The sequence below is a fragment of the Cornus florida genome, unplaced genomic scaffold (assembly GCF_030987335.1).
Source record: "Cornus florida cultivar Cherokee Brave unplaced genomic scaffold, ASM3098733v1 CherokeeBrave_3.0.0_Hap2_Chr02, whole genome shotgun sequence".
In the NCBI taxonomy this organism is placed as follows: domain Eukaryota; kingdom Viridiplantae; phylum Streptophyta; class Magnoliopsida; order Cornales; family Cornaceae; genus Cornus; species Cornus florida.
Window position 1 is genome coordinate 14,014,926 of NW_026775572.1, and position 16,676 is coordinate 14,031,601.

At 35.7% G+C, this 16,676-nt stretch overlaps 1 protein-coding gene across 1 annotated transcript; it reads left to right on the top strand.

Moving 5' to 3' along the window:
* The first annotated feature begins 1,731 nt into the window (after positions 1–1,731).
* Positions 1,732–16,026, top strand: LOC132293767 (protein NUCLEOLAR COMPLEX ASSOCIATED 4). The gene is made up of 15 exons (XM_059791380.1): positions 1,732–2,211; positions 2,300–2,392; positions 2,491–2,564; positions 2,950–3,011; positions 3,164–3,215; positions 4,041–4,141; positions 6,540–6,631; positions 6,790–6,891; positions 7,672–7,730; positions 7,826–8,000; positions 8,781–8,954; positions 10,012–10,168; positions 14,452–14,509; positions 14,620–14,725; positions 15,533–16,026. Exons 1-15 carry the CDS (start codon positions 1,849–1,851, stop codon positions 15,737–15,739), a joined length of 1,875 nt encoding a protein of 624 aa, XP_059647363.1. The 5' UTR covers positions 1,732–1,848; the 3' UTR covers positions 15,740–16,026.
* The last annotated feature ends 650 nt before the right edge of the window (positions 16,027–16,676 follow it).

The window sequence follows — 16,676 nt, forward strand, 5'->3', positions numbered from 1 at the left end:
GAAATTGTCCGACAAGGCTCTATTAGGCGGTGATGAACACGGTGGAGCCGTGGAGGTGACATGCTTGGCGATGATGAACCCACCCACGATGGAGCCGTGGAGGTGATCTGCTTGGCGATGATGAACCCACCCACGGTAGAGATGCTCTGCTTGGCGGCGGCAAAAATTATTACGTGTGTGTGTGTATATATATATAATATATACATAAATTTGTTGCAATGTCCAAATACCAAGTACTGTCTCGATCCACAACCAGAGAGCAGAGAGTTCACGACGATGTAAGGATTAGGTCGGTGAGGAACGACGGTGAATAGCTCGGGCGTGGATGGTTCCGTTATGGAGATGGCAGCATGGGCCGGCGAGCAAGGAGGCTTCGGACGGTGGTGTGAACTTAGCCGCGATGGGGTGGTTCGCGGCGTGATGGTAGCGGCAAGATCGGCCGGTGGAGGGCTTAGTCGTGATGGTCAGGCGATGGAAGGGTCGGCTGTGGAGAGGTCGGCAAGTGAGGGGAACAACCGGTAAGCTTGGAATTGAATCGGCAGTGTTTATAATGGTTATGCCTGGCGGTGAAGTGACGGCAGCAGTAATTAGCTACGACGCTGGACAAGTTCGGCTGTGAGATTGCGGCTTTAGATGATGGCGGGTAGCGGGACTGAACAGCGGGACGTTGATGGGCTCGGTACGGCTGTGGATAAGTCGGCTGACTCGGCCGTGAATGACTCGCGGCGGTGAGGTTGTGGCTTCGCTCGGAACGGCGAGGTCAGCTGAGATGGAGCGACGGCAACGGTGGGCGACGGGCTGTGGAGAGGAGTTTGATATATATATATAAGGCTGCAAAAATTATTATATTACTTTAAAAAAATCATGTGTTTAAGACGAAGATGGGAGAAGGAAGAAGGATTAGTTTGTAAGTAAAGGTTAAAAATGTAATTTCAACTTTCAAATTGGTCAGTATAAAGGGCAAAGGGCAAAAATGTTAATTCATTACCATTAGGTGTTTTTGGTATCTGTATGAAACTTGAGGGGGTGTCTTTGTCTCAAAATAGACCATCTGAATGTCCTTATGACAAACCTCAGGGGGTGTTAGTGTACTTTATCCTAAAAATTAAGTATTTTTTTATATATATATTTTCAGGAGATGAAATAATCTGAAGTATGGTTAGGAAGAAGTTTTTTTTTTTTTTTTTTTTTTTTTTTTTTTTTTTCAGATTTAAAGGGTTTTTTTTTTTATTTTTTTATTTAAGTTTCTTAAAATTATTAGATATTAAAAGCGTTGCATAACTGGGAAGAGGTTAAGAACAGTTATATGTGTGGATTTACACTTAAATGTGTAAACCTTTGGAATGTAGACGCATTATAAAAATTATGAATAAATGAGTTTTTGCAAAGTAAATAGTATGGGTTCTGATAGATGGCACGAGAATCTCTAACTAAAATGGAAAAGTGCTCGTAAGATTATAATTAAGAAATTTTAGAAGTTAAATTAGTAAATACAGAGTTAAAATTTAGCATACTAAAATTTATTAGAGGTACTAACCCACTGAATTATTAAGTAATTAATAAAATAAAAAATAGATAAAATACTAGTGTTTTTGTCATCTTGAAGGAAAAAATAAATTTTTATTTATTTATTTATTTTCTTTATCAACTAATCCACTCGAGGACAACGTGACTCGTGGCAGGAAAAATAATCAAAAACGGACTGGGGTAGGATAACCTGCGTGCCAAACAGACCACAATAGACGTTTCCCTAACGACTCTCTCTTACGTGATATTACCTCCGTTTCTCAGTGCCTCTCTTCCCTCCAAGTCGGCTGTGGTCTTCGTCTTCGTAAATCCAATTCAGCCATGGCGTCCATTCCAGTCAAGAAACAGAAGAAGAGAGAGAAATACAGTCTCGCAGAACTGAAAGCCCTAGGCCACCAACTTCTCTCTTCTAGGGCACACATCAACAACCTCCCTATCCTCCTCACCTTCGTCTCCCCTACCTCTCCCCCTCACTACACACTCGAATCTTTGCTATCTTTACAGTCATTCTTCACTCCTCTCCTCCCCCAACTCCCTCCCTCTTCCGCCTCTAAACTTTCCTCCCAAGTTTCACAGAATGACCCCGAATTCATCTACCGAACTTGGGTCCGTTCCAAGTTCGACGACCTCATCAGAAAACTCATCGATATTGCCGTATCTCCGGATTCTGAAGAAGCTCTCAGAGTAATATTGCCTTTTATTTCAATTTATCTTATATATACACACATCATTATTCTCGTTAATATGTATGCGTTTGGTTTCATTTGATTAGGAAGTTGTGTTGGACACAATAATGGAGTTTGTAAAGGTTGGGAATGGGGGAAGGTTTCACTCTGCTATATATCACAGGTTGATTCAGAGTATTGTAAGTAGTTTATACACTGCTTTTGAATTTACAGACCAAAATTCTGTACTTTTTTGCTGTATATAATATAATCATGTTTGCTATCTTTTGGCTTGTAGGTTCACTCTGCGTTGGAGATTGATATATTTTTAGATTTTCTTGCGTCGAAGTATTTCAAGTACATTGATGTCCGGTATAATCACAGTCTTTACAATGATTTTCAATATTTTTTTGCCTAATCTTGTAAGTATTTGATTTGGCAGCTTTGGATTTTTTTTTAATTGTTTTTTGGGTCAATCTACGTGTGGTCAGTTTCACATTTTTGAGGATCATAATATGTTATTTCAATTTACCAGGCATGTTGCGTCTTGGTGTCATTTGTCACCAATTTGCAGCCTTTCCTTTGATAACTTTTATTTAGAAATTATATTCTAGATATTTAAATTATATATCTTGTGTTCTTATTTTTATTCTAATTTTTGAAAAGTAATGAGGGGCAAATTGTGCTTATAATTGTTTTACTTTCCAAACAATTTGTTGGATGATTTCTTTATTGAATCTCTAACTTCCTGGTACAGTTATTTTACTTACATCACTCTGGAAAAGCTAGCTCGAACTTTGGAGACAGAAGAAACATCTGGTATTTATTCTGCAAGCTTCTTGTTAGTTTTGATTCATATTGTATTATGGCATTGTCTATTGAGCATTCAAGGCTCAATCAACTTTTCCCTGGTATTCGTACTTGTGTGTGTGTGTGTTTTAGTTGGTTTACCCATTTGTTTCCCCCATTAGGCAACAGCATTGCAAATGTGGATGGCACTAACGAAAGTCAATCAAGAGCAAGGTTAGTTTAATCTGTATAACTATTCCTTTCCTTGTAGACCAGTCTCTTAAACTTCTCTGTCCATTTTGTAATCAAAATGTTTGCTGGATGAGAAATGAACAATACGAGTATTACTTCCCAGCTTGATATATTATGAATTTATGATGGGGTAAATTTGTAGATATCATTTAATTGTTTTATGGTGTTCTTTGTAGTATTCAATTCTCCTGTTTCCTTTAATTGTTTTATGGTAAATTTGTATAAGCACTTCAGTGTCGAGGTCAAAATAGTGTCATTGAATAAGAATGGTATTAGAACTGAAAAATCATGCAGTGCAGATGATGGTACCTTGATCAGTGATGTGGAGGTCAGCAGCCAATTTTTAAAAAACGTCAGCTCTGTGTAGTTTCAAACTTTATATCATTGGCCATTACACCATCCCGATAAATCACGTCTCATAACAAGAAACTATGCAATTTGCGCTATGATATGCTTCCATGTTGACCTTTGACTCTTTCATATCCTATATGCATGTGCCACTTGCTCCCATTGATGGCATTGTCGTTTTTTTTTTTTGTTTTTTTTGCGCGCGCGCGTGTCCTGGACATGTTTCAGTAAATATAGATGTTTGAAAGATATTTGATAGTAATGTAGTAGATGCCATGATTTTACTTATCAAAAAAAAAAAAAAAAAATGTTGTAGATGCCATGATTTACTGATTTAATAATTTTTTAGGTGTTGCATAAAAGATTTTATAATTCAATATTCTATGTGGACTTTATTCATGTTGAAAATTTCTTCCAATGAAGCTATGATAGGACTGAAATTCTGCTGTTTTATTGCAGCATAGAGCGTTCTATTCATAAGATATACCGTATTTTATTACACATCCCCACTCTTGAAGGCCTGGATGAAAAAGCTAACTATGAAATGTGGAATGAGTCAGGTGAATAATTGCTTATGTTTAACATCGAATATCATAATGATCTTTTTGCTTTTTATTTATGACCCCAATTCTACTTATCAAAAAAAAAAAATGACCCCAATTCCCATTTTTTAGTTTATTATTATTATTATTTTTTCACCATGCATCAAAACTGCATCGATTCTGGCCTCTAGCATGTAGTTATATGGCTACAGGGTCATTGTCTTTCTATTTGAATTTTGCATGCACAAGGCAAGGTCTATTTAAATGTGATGGTGATGATTTGTTTAGGTCTGGGACATTAAGCAGAGATATTTTCTTTTACAGTCAGCTGTTTAATAATTAATTATCAGGTGATACTAATTTTTTTATTTTATTTTTATTTTATATTTTAGAATCCTTAAGTTTCTCCAAACTTTATAGATACAAGATCGGCTATTTGTATCTTTTGATTTACAACATTTTCTTAGAGAATGCGTATCTTATGTATAATAAATGAACTCTTCTGGCAAAAGGAAAAACTAAAATATTTTATATTTTAAATTAAACCATCAAAGTGTTTTTGAGACAGGCTAATCACCCTATGAATTTAATAGGTTTAGTATCGCATTGTCCAAACTATGGCATATGCTAGAGTATTATCGAATTTTCTTTTACATAAGTCTTTTAATCTCTCTCTATATTCTACAATGTAGTAGTTTTTAGATATTAATTGCTAAACAATAGACTTATTAATCATCCCCCATGGAACCAAGTTGGTTCCTCCAAAATTATCAATTATCAGAAGTGGTAAGTAAATAATTATAAGATGATCATCCACATTTTATTTTGAGGCTATTGGCCTGCCGTATGGTTTCTCATGAATGGAGAAAACTTTAAACTTACAATATAAGCAAAATTTTCTGTGTCATATTATGTTAAAATGGTGTATACTTGTATGCATGTCAGTGTATGTAAATAATGCATGTGTATGCATACATGTGTGTGTTTATGTGTATGTTTTTCTGTACGTATGAAACATTTGCTATGATTAACCCCAAGGGGTTGGCTCAAGTGGATAAGTGTTACAAGTGGGACTTGTCCCGTGTTGGATTTGGATGGCGGTTGAAGTGTGTATAAATGGGTAGGTATGCAGTACTACCCAACAACTTGAGCTTTTGAGTAAATGGGTAAACGCCCACTTGTTATAGTTGGTATCAGAGCCAAACCCAGTCCTTAATCAGGTGTCACGCTAAGCTCCCGACCCAAAGGGCGTCCGGGTCTGACCCCGTGTAGGCAGGGTAACGAGGGCGTTGCGCGGGTTTGGTTGGGGGAGAATGTTACAAGTGGGACTTGTCCTACATCAAATTTGGATGGGGGTTGAAGTGTGTATAAATGGGTGGGTATGCAACACTATCTAACAACTTGAGCTTTTGGGTAAATGGGCAAGCGCCCACCCGCTACAATAAGTCACTTGACTCTAGTGCCTCAAGAAGCATCAAGTCTAAGGTTCGACTCCTATTGGGTGCAAACAATTCCTTGGAGGGAGGGCGGGAGGGGTTGAGTACCAACTAGGAAAGAAAAAAAAAACATTTCTATGATTTTAAAATTTCACACTATGCTTGGATGTCACGGAGGGAAAGGAAAAGGAATGATACAATTAGTTATTACAGAAAAAAGAGAATGGAGGATAATGATAGCCCTTATTCTTGCTTGGATAATTAGAAGGGAAAGGATACTGGTTACACCACCTCTTGATTGAGAAAGATTGAGGAAAGACAACAAAGGAATGGATGTTTTCTTGCATGAATAATAGGGGAGAAATGTAAAGCCTTTTTTTTTTTTTTTTTAATAATAATAATAATTATAAAATAAGGGGAAACGAGTAATTGCTAACTCCCTTTATCCTTACCCTTCTTTTCCTCCTACATTTTTTATGGAACGCAGGAGCAGGGTTCTAGGGGTTAAGAATACATTCCATTTTTCTTAATTTCCCTCTTTACTTTCTATCTAAACTTGTTGTAATTTTCCCCTCCATTTTATTTCTTTTACTGTCTAAATCCCTCAATCCAAGTGGACTGTAAACGTAATGAGGATTTTGAGGCTCAAGCCTCATGTCATGAGGTTTATATTTTACTTCGTTTGATGATTTTATCATCTTATGCTTCAAAGCTGTCCTTTAAGTTTTTTATATACATGTTTAAATTTCTTTAATCCCAACTCTTTTTTTTTTGTCCCTTTCCTTTTCTTTTTCTGGTGGTGGTGGAGTGTCAGTGTTTTTTTTTTTTGGGGGGGGGGGGGGGGGTGTCTGAGGCTCAATCCCAAAATTTTGTTTTGTTTTTTTTTTTTTTTCATTTTCCCCTTCTGCTTAGTTGATATGCTATTTTTATGGTTAACTGGTATGCAGTATGTTATGTTTGCTTGTTTCTGTATGGATTAGGAACTTTTACTAAAGAAGGTGATAAGAAAGAGCATTCTAGGTTTCTGAAAGCAGAAGATAACCAGAAGAAGACAGAAAAATCTCGTAATAAAGTAAGTTGTTATTATTAATTTATTTCTAGTCTCTCTCTCTTTATTTATCCTTTTATTTTTTTTTATTTTTTACTTGTGCATCTAATTTGTCCTCGTATGTATATTCTGTTCTTACCTTAATTTGCAGTATTTATGTTTTAGGATTTTATCTTCTTCAGGTATTTTCTGCATCTAATGTTGCCAAACGGATGAAATTGAAGTTTACTAATGCATGGATATCATTTCTTAGGTTATCGCTTCCTCTTGATGTATACAAGGAGGTAATCTCACAGCTTTACTCAATTATATTGTATGTCAGTATTGGTTGGATTACTGTGCGATTATTGCTTTGATTGAGTTCACCAATGTTCTACCGTGCGTGACTTCTGATATTTGCTTCTATATATTTTAAATTTTATCACGTTCCAGTTTTTCTTAAACAAACTCATGATTGGATATGATCTGATTTACAGACATCAATTGACTTTAAAGTTGACTTCTGTAGATACTCCGTCCAAAATATAGGCTGTGACTTAAGCCCCATCTCGATAGTTCACATTTCACAGCATAGGTCTAACTGCCTCTTCATATAATGCTCTGATACGTAGCTTTTCTCTGTTCTTTTGAGTTACCCAGTTTTATTTTGTTTCTTTGAATATCTTTTCATTGTTTTGTTACCATGCTTTTCTATTAATATTTGGGATAGTGGTTGATTTAGGGTTCATCTTGTGAAGTAAGGAGTGCAAATCTTTGTGCAAAACTCTAGGGTACTGTCAGCTAATTGTACCGTTACCATATCTTCTCACTCCATCATTTCTTGATGGGGTGTGTGGTTCTTTTATCTTTTTAATTGTACTATTCTTTGTTGTATACCTGTTAATTTTTGATCCAAACGTTAAGATATGCAAGTCATGTTACCATTTTCGTTAGTACCAAATTGTTTTTAATTTTTATTCAAATCCTTGTCTTTGCTTTCTTTTTTCTTATATATATATATAGAATTATTATTTTGGTTGTGTATGCTATGTGCTTCCTTGACATGCCTGTCTTCTGATACTCAGGTTCTTGTTAGTCTCCACCAGGCAGTTATTCCTTATATGTCTAAACCAATCATGTTATGGTGAGTCCAAAACTGTGATTTTATTTTATTTTATTATTATTATTTTTTTTGTAGACTTCATTCCTTTTTGAACTTAACAACTTATCTTTGTGCAGTGATTTTCTGACAAGATCCTATGATATTGGCGGTGTTATCAGTGTCATGGCTCTTAGCGGCCTGTACATTCTTATGACACAACATAATTTGGAGTATCCTAACTTCTATGAAAAACTATATGCGCTGTTGGTGCCCTCTATCTTTATGGCAAAGTACCGTGCAAAATTTTTTGAGGTAAAATGAGAACAGTTCATCACTAGTTATTTTGTGAAGTTAAGATTTTAGGTCAAATGTGGCTCTTGTTCCACGAATCTGAATATGAACATGTAATTGTTAAGAGTTTGATTTGAAGTAAACGTCTCTATTTTTCAGACTGGTGACATCCAACAAACATTTATCCATCATATTTAAACTTTCTGCTTAAGCAACAATTTTTTTTTCATGGAAATCATATTTTCTGGCCTTAAAATATTGACTATATTTGGATGGGCCTAGCAAATGACTTTTTATGCTTATCAGTATTATTTTAACTTTAGGGGATATGGTACCATCATTTATGTTATGAGAATGGCCAACATGAACGGGATTAAGGCAAGGATGATGATGATGGTGATGATTTATGTTATGAGAATGTTCGTGGCATGTACGATCAAGTTTTTATAATTTAGATTTGGGTTAACTTCTGTCACTGGGGAAGTGAAATGAATTTGTGGAACTTTTAAGGAAGTTTAAAGTGGAGTATAAGGTGCAAGTATATTGTTCTATCTTTCCTTCTTTATAACTTTTTTCAGTCCTTGTTACTCAGTTACTTGGTGTGATGCACCATTGCCATGAAATTGCTGGTGTGGCCAGGGCACAGGGTGTAAAGCCACATTCATGGACTAAAAAGAATAAAAAAGGGAAAAAATAAAACTGAAATCAGGAATAGGTGTTCCATTTTTAGGGAATATTTAGCGTATAAGTTTTTAGGGTTTACTGGTTAATTTCTAAGACTTTGCAAATTGTCATCTGCAGCTTCTTGATTCTTGCCTGAAATCGCCACTTCTTCCAGCATATGTGGCTGCTGCTTTTGCTAAGAAATTGAGCAGACTGGCACTTTCAGTCCCTCCTTCAGGAGCACTGATCATTATTGCATTAATTCACAACATTTTGCGGAGACATCCTTCAATCAATTTTCTGGTGCATCAGGTAGCAATTATATTTTGAGTGCTTGTTTTATGTAACTATTATACATAAAGTCTTGGCATGATATACTTTGCAGTTTGCACTAAATGAAGATGGGAGTCTTTTTGATATTTAGGCATGTGGTTTTCCTTGGTTGTGCTTCCATACACATCATTTCATTCCTTTCCTTTACCCTTTTTTTTTTTTTGGTTTTCCAAATGTTTTAGGACAAACATAAAATTACCGCACATATTTTCCTACTAACATATTAGCATTATATACAAGTTGATAGTTGATGCTATTTTTGTACTTGGGTGATTGATGGAAAGGTTAAAAAGAAAAATGATTTCACTGTCTATTGTCCAAGGAAAATCACATGTTTTGGATTCTGTTACAAAGCATGAATTTTGGCATGAGGAAAGAAACATGATGGGTTCTAGGGAAGAACAGAGCATCAGCTTGATGTGTTGATGTGATCTACATATATAATGGACTGGAAACTGTCATGAGAATTATTTAAAGTTTGGCATATTGATTTGTAATAAAAATAGTTTCCTACTGAGGCCCTTTTTTCCTTGTTATGAACAACTAATGGTATTAGGTATCATTGTATCTTGATTTTGTCGTGGCATGCGGTGCTAGGCGTTTTTTATGTCAAAACCGTGGTGATATATTACTTAGTAATGGGTTTCCATATGAGCAGGGATAATATGGAATATATTGAATTTTATTCTCCAAACATTTAATTGATGGTGAAATAACACCCAAAAATTGGAAAATGTTCTCTTAAATGACAATTTAATGCGGAGGAGATTGGTCAAAGAATAGCATCAAGACAATGAATTGAGAAGTGTATATAGAGTGCAATGTTTATGGTACAGGAAATGATCACCCCCTGGCCCCCAAAAAAGAAAGAAGAGATTGGTATCCATATATATTTTGATTATGGTTCATGACACTAAATATCATAGCTCCATCGTACATATTTTTATTATGGTTAATCCAGTGCAGAACACTATTTTGATCCGATACCGGCATGTTCATACATTTTCTAGAGCATAAATTTTATATATTTATGCAGGATGGTGTTGGAGCTGCCGCAGATGATTCAGGAGCAGGAGAGGAGCATGGTGATGGTGCAGAGGACTCCTGTACCAACGTAGAAATGGCTATTAAAATGCCAGGTGTTGATCATTTTAACAATGAGGAAAGTGATCCTGTAAAGAGTAATGCCATGAGTAAGTTTCCGCTCCAAAAATTCTTCTTGTCAGCTTTTGTTGAGCTTTTTAATAAAAACTGAAATTTAGCTTTTTTTTTGGAACCGGAAGTTTTTTTCATGCCATGACAAGAAGAATAGCAAAGCAAATGAAGCATGTGGTTCTGTCAGATCGTCTACATCTCCCTTTTCGTTCTGGCATAGTTAATTTGGTCATGTTTCCATTTAATAAAAGATTGATTTGAGCTTTGAGAAACTCAATAGGACTGTCCTACACTGCCACGATTCTCAGTTGATTAAACTATTATAAGATGGATTTGAGCTTTGAGAAACTCAATGATTCTAGTCTTAGAAAACTTGGAATGATGCTGCCTCTGAATTTTCTAGGTGCACAAGGGTCATGGAGAAGTTGCAGCTTTAGGGATTTCAATAAGTGGAAGAACGGGGTTAGGCTTCCTAGATTCGGAGGTCATTATTTGTTATTCATTCGGATATGAGGGGAACCGGTTAGTGGAGATTCCCCTGCAGAGAACCGGATGAGGGTAGACCTTCACATCCAGTTCGGAGGGCGGGGATATCCCGACTCTACTATATCCTGTCACAGTCAAATGGCTTGCGGATTCCACAATTACCTATTTATAGGGAGGGGGGGTATTTTCTTGATCGCTTTCTTGAAGAAGTTCAGGAATCTTTTTTTTTTAAGGCTTGACAAGGAATAGTCATTGAATGGAACAATTGAACTGAACGACGCTAAGGTTATTCCGTCTTCATCAGCCCATTGAAGTAATCAGCTGCCCTGCTAACTCATATTGGTTTGACTTTTGAGTTTGTGGCATAGATATGATGCACTAGGGACACTAGGGTAGAGTTCTTCTCCTCCAGCCATTCAGGAATGGAGACACGCAACAATATCTAGAAGTTCTGGACGAACAGAGCCTACTCGACAAAGGACATTTAAGTAAAGAATTTATAGCACGTGCAAGCTTAAGCTGTCTCCCACTTGTCCACATCAATCCAGTAGTTTGTTCCTTTATACAACAGGACCTTCACATCCGGTTCGGAGGGCAGGGATATCCCGACCCTACTATCATTATGCCTTTGCACTGTTTCTTGGTTCAACTCTATTTGTGACCTTTTCTCATAGAGACATGACTTGTAATTAAAAGAAATGGAAAAAGAGAATTCATGTTGCCAACCCTGTTGGGCTAAAGGCAAGGTTGATATTGTTATTTTGTTGGGTAGGATAAATTTTAAGGTAATTATCTGTTATTTGGGTTCTGTCGGGCTTATAAATAGGTACTCCTTGGGAGAAAAATATACACTTTAAAGATAAATGAATATAGTTCAATATTTGATAGAACTCTTTGTCCCTCTTTATTTTATCTTTCTTTCTTCTTTTCTTCCCCTTTTTAATCCCTCTCTAGTGCTCTCTCTCTATGTGTGTGTGTGTGTGTGGATATTGAGATGCTTAAAAGTAGCTTGTGCACCCTCCCACTCATTTTCTTTCTCCTATTTCTCTCTTTTTTTATTTCATTTTTCCCCATTTACATCATACATTATTTTTGGAAACATAAAAAAGAAAATTAGCATGGCTTACCATCCACCTCGTACTTGCACTAAAACCTCAATTTTGTGCTCTCTTCATCCATCAGTTTGACAAAGGAAATCATTAATATACTTTAGCACTGAACAGCCATCAAATTTAATCAGAAACGAAAAACTTTCTTCGGTCTCAAAATTCATTTGAAAAGGCGTTAAATTTTCATGCAATCTTTGTGTTTGTACCATAGTGGGGAAGTAGGATTTTTTTCATGAAATGATCATATTGATTTTTTTGGATTTTTTTTTTGAAGAATGACCTTCGCTTAGGATAAAAGAAATGGAAATTTGAGTGGAAAATTGTGACAAAGAAAGTCTAGTATACATTTAAATTGTGACAGTGAAAGTCTTAGTATACATTATGCGTGCATATGTGGACGTGACCTAGATGTCCCAGTTTAGACCCATTGCATTGATCCCCCGGTACCGTCCCTACCTGAGGCCAGGGTCTTATTTGCCAGAGTCACCAGCAACAGCCACCGACACTCCTGTTGAGTCTTCCTCTTTCTCATCTGCATCTTTTGCAAGGTCTCCAACAAACCCTCATCCCCTCTATCCATTACTACACTCCCGGCCAGGAAGAAAGTGTCTGGGAACGGCAAGAAAAGATGCCCCAAAACCCTCAATGAAAGTACTCATGCTTGGGTAGCACCAGGCCCCAGAACCTTTGCATCCAACCGTGCCATCACTGTCGTTTGAAGCCCAGGGGATGAACGTCATTGTTCCAAACCTTTGAATCTTCTAAAGACTAGCATTTTCCTAAACCTGTTTTTGCAACTCCAAAATTTTGAACCTTCTAGTGGCAAGCATTTTAACAAACTTGCTTTAATCTGAACAACCATTCCTGACTGTGGATATAAGAGCAAAGCTGCTGAGGGCATTCCATGCAGCGTATCATCTGGATAATCTGGAATTTGTTGTGGCCTGAAAGCCCGAAGAAATGCATGGTAAAGAAGGTGCAAATAAAGATATGTCAAAGAGGCTTATTACTTTCCAAACAGATCCTACTACATTTATATATAAATGCTGGTTTATCAAGAATACACAAGAAAAGCACTTCAAATTGTTGGTTAATAATAGTCTTTTATATTTGGCAGCTAAAGGGTTGTTCAAAGGATGGAGTTTTCTCTTGCATTTGGAGAAGTATGAGAGAAAGAGAGGATTGTATTAGTTATGGTAGAAAAAAGAGGATGATGTTAACCCATTGTGTTTGAAAAATGAAGAAAAATACAATGGTAATCCTTCGTTGTGTTTGGAAAAGATAGTGGAGAAAAAAGAAACGAATTAGTATTTTATTTTGAGAGTGATAAGGGGAAAAAAGGAATTCACACTTTTTTAGGAATACAGTTTAAGTAACTAATCACTAACTATACTTTTCTTTCCTTTCAAATCCTCCCTTAAGTTCTTCCTCATCTCTCCTCATCCTCTCCTTTTCCCCTTGTTTTTAAAATAAACACAAGATCAGATCGCCCTCCTTTTCCTTTTCTTTCCTCTAACTCCAGCACTCCAAATGCATGAGGGTTTGTTAAGGGAGTAAGATGGGGTATGGTTTTGGGTTATTGTGAGGCAAGGCAAAGTTTTGGGGCTATGAACAATAACCAAGTACACTAATTCTGTTTCTTTTATGTTTTGGTGAATTTGGTACTAAATTAGGATTATTAAGTTTGTGAAACGGAGTGATTAATAAAGTTTTATTATTGGTAAGAAGAGGAGTGCAGAAATTTAAGACGAGGGGAAGAAGTTCGACATCACAACTAAGATTAGTAGTTCAGTAGATAATCTGAAGGGGGCATTACAAATTCCATCTGTTTCTAAATGTATTTGATCTTTATTTGACTGCAAGCATTATATCATTATATTTGAACTTTTTGATTATCCTGATTCTAATACAGGTTTGAGTGCATATTTATAGACTTAAAAGACTTTGATGATTGAAACCAATACAAACATGCTAAAGTTTACAAATAAAACCCTGATACTCTCACTTAAGCTAAAATATGATCCATGGAACCTTCCTGTAGCCCATTTTCAGCAAATACTGAAATTGTCAAAATACCTTTTTAACTCCCAAAACATAAGAGAACATACTAGAAACCGAACACAAGTTTCCTGATGTAAAATAAACATGAAATAGGACTATTGAGGCTAACATTCATAAGGGTCCCAAGTTGGTGTTAATGATATAATAGCTTCAAGAAAAATATTCGCACTCTGAAGGTGAAAAATCAACCATACAGGCCACTTGTGGATGAAGAAGACCAGCTAGATAGTGAAGGATTAATTATTGAAATCAAATTACTGGTAATGAGCTAACATTCAATCTGTATGCGACGCATTCCATAAAAAAGACTGGAAAGAAAAATTTAGATTTTGTAAGCTGTGCTGAACATTATCTATCTTTGTTTCCTGATAGTCTGGTCTACACAGTGCCTTTGCTGCTCTTGTTCTTCTCCTTCATTTGCTGAGTACAGTTGGTTTGATGACTTAATGTATCTTTGTTTTAACTTTTTTATTTGTATGTTTCGATTTTGAATTTAATTTATTTACTTTAATTTGAAAAAAGAAAAAATGAATTAAGTTTGTTTCATGCTAGCATGCTCTCGTACACTCTCAATGTGGAAAATATCTTTATAATTTTTTTTCCCTAAATGATGGAAATCTTCTTTATAAATTTAACTATTATGTATTAATAAAACACTTCAACAGGAAGTTCTCTATGGGAGATTGATACCCTCCGTCACCACTACTGCCCACCGGTTTCAAGGTACTCACTCACCTGATCATCTCTGTCTGACACCTGTGTGTGCATTTCTATTATAGAACATTTTTTTATGTCCTTTAATATTTACAATGCCTGTTTTCGTGCCTCACCAGGTTTATTTTGTCACTGGAGAATGATTTGACAGTCAGAAGCAAAACCACTGAAGTCACAGTCAAGGATTTCAGTTCTGGTTCATATGCCACAATATTTAGAGAGGAGGTAATATTACATCTGTTTACAGAAAACCTGGTCATACTTCATTAGCTTTACGGATGTAAATGAAAAATACAAATCTTGCTGTTTTTTATTGCATTGATAAATTTATGTTTGATTATATTCTTGGTAATTTGAATACCATTTCTGTTGAATTGCTGTGGGTATGACTATTATAAGTTATATTTAAGCTATATTTTTTTATTCATCTAGGCATAATTGTTGGCCAATATTTTATATTATTATTATTATTAGTAGTAGCAGTAGTATTAAGTCAGAATGTATTAAACCACATAAACAAAATTATAGCACAAATAATGAGGGCATACCCTTATATTACAACTGAGAAAGACCATTTCCAGTATCCATAAATGATAAAGAACAAAATTAAGGACGGCTTGCCAATTATGGGCACATAGCCTGTGAACCATATGGTAACAAACAAATTTAATACAGAACACCCATTTTCCCCTGCATCATCTCAGGAACTGAATAATGCCATAATAAAACCAGATTATGCAACTGATTTACTGAATTATTTGATTCATTATGTAAATCTGTAAGATGAATTACACAAATTTTCACATATTTTGTATTATTTTTCCTTGTAGCATATTCACATCTGAATCGCTTGTGATAAAAAATTGAAAAAGGCTGCATAGTTTGATGTTCTCTGAATTTGAGTGTTGGCTTCTTGTTCTATATGACATGCCAGAGGCATAATGAAATATTTTTGTAGTTTTTATAATGGTAGAAACAGAGTTTTCAGCATTTGATGTATAAAATTTGTTTCAATTTTGTCTTTGATTGTAGATTGGACGGAGGGTAAAACAGGTACCACTTGCATTCTACAAGGCAACTCCGACCTCCCTGTTCTCCGAATCTGATTTTGCTGGCTGGACTTTTAAATGTCAAGACAATGAAGAGCCTGTTAATAGGAGTGAAGATGACAGGATTATAGATTTATCTGAAGTACATGGTCATGATTCCGCAAAAAGACAGCGAGTAGAGAGCTCATGAGTGCTCTCCCGTGGTCAAATTTTGACTAATTTTCCTGTATTTTGTAACTTATATGATGCAAAAGGCGTTTTTCTTCTTATTTTCCTTTCCTTCTTTTTATTTTTATTTTTATATTTTATATTTTATTTTTTACCCTACCATATTTAAATACACTACTTGTCATGCCAAATGTAATTGTAACTTGAAATTGCAATTATTTGTTGTAGGTTACATTTGGTAGTATAGAATGTGCACTTTAAATTTGAAATGGAAGGAAAAGTGGTTTAATTTTGGGGTTTTGATTCCAATTCCAAGTTTAGTTTACATATGCAAAATTCCTAAATTTGTTGGTTTTAGAATAGTATAATCCTGGTGCAAAGTTGCAGCAGCTTAGTTATGTGCGTGTTTGATCAGTGTTGTAGAACTCAGAAAACAATTGTATTGAATTTAAAATGTTGGATTCACTAGAATTTGGTTTCAACTCTGTTTCAACTGGTGGTATCACGGAATTATGTTGGGTTTGGCACTAGGACTGCAAGTAAATCTGAGAAGACTGCAAATTTCTTCTCAAGCTTCAAGTCTAAATTGTGAATATTCTTCATCAAATCTGTCAAGACTTGAATAGTGATAAATTCGTCCATCAGGAGTAGAAGGCAATAGAGCTCACGATTCACAAATTGACGTGCTGGGCTGAACAGTCTCGGATTATGTAAATATATATGTATATATATATACACACACGCACGAATAAAATGGTAAAACAATAGCCAAATTTACTGCTGGTATGGCCGTCGTGCCAACTTATTAATCCAGCACACTTTGCTGAATTGCCTACTTCTAACCTTAAGTAAGTCTTTTTTAGAATAATAGCTCACCCATCTCTCTTTGTACTTGTTTTAAAAAGACATAAAAACAGAACACAAGCAATACATGACTTACCTTCTCCACATCCTTCCTC

What these genes read in the sequence shown, in the direction of transcription:
- LOC132293767 (XM_059791380.1), top strand. Translation starts at nt 1,849, where the DNA reads ATGGCGTCCATTCCAGTCAAGAAACAGAAGAAGAGAGAGAAATACAGT. An exon ending in ATTCTGAAGAAGCTCTCAGA is followed by an intron (nt 2,212 to 2,299) that starts GTAATATTGCCT and finishes TCATTTGATTAG; the next exon opens with GAAGTTGTGTTGGACACAAT. An exon ending in CAGAAAAATCTCGTAATAAA is followed by an intron (nt 6,632 to 6,789) that starts GTAAGTTGTTAT and finishes TATCTTCTTCAG; the next exon opens with GTATTTTCTGCATCTAATGT.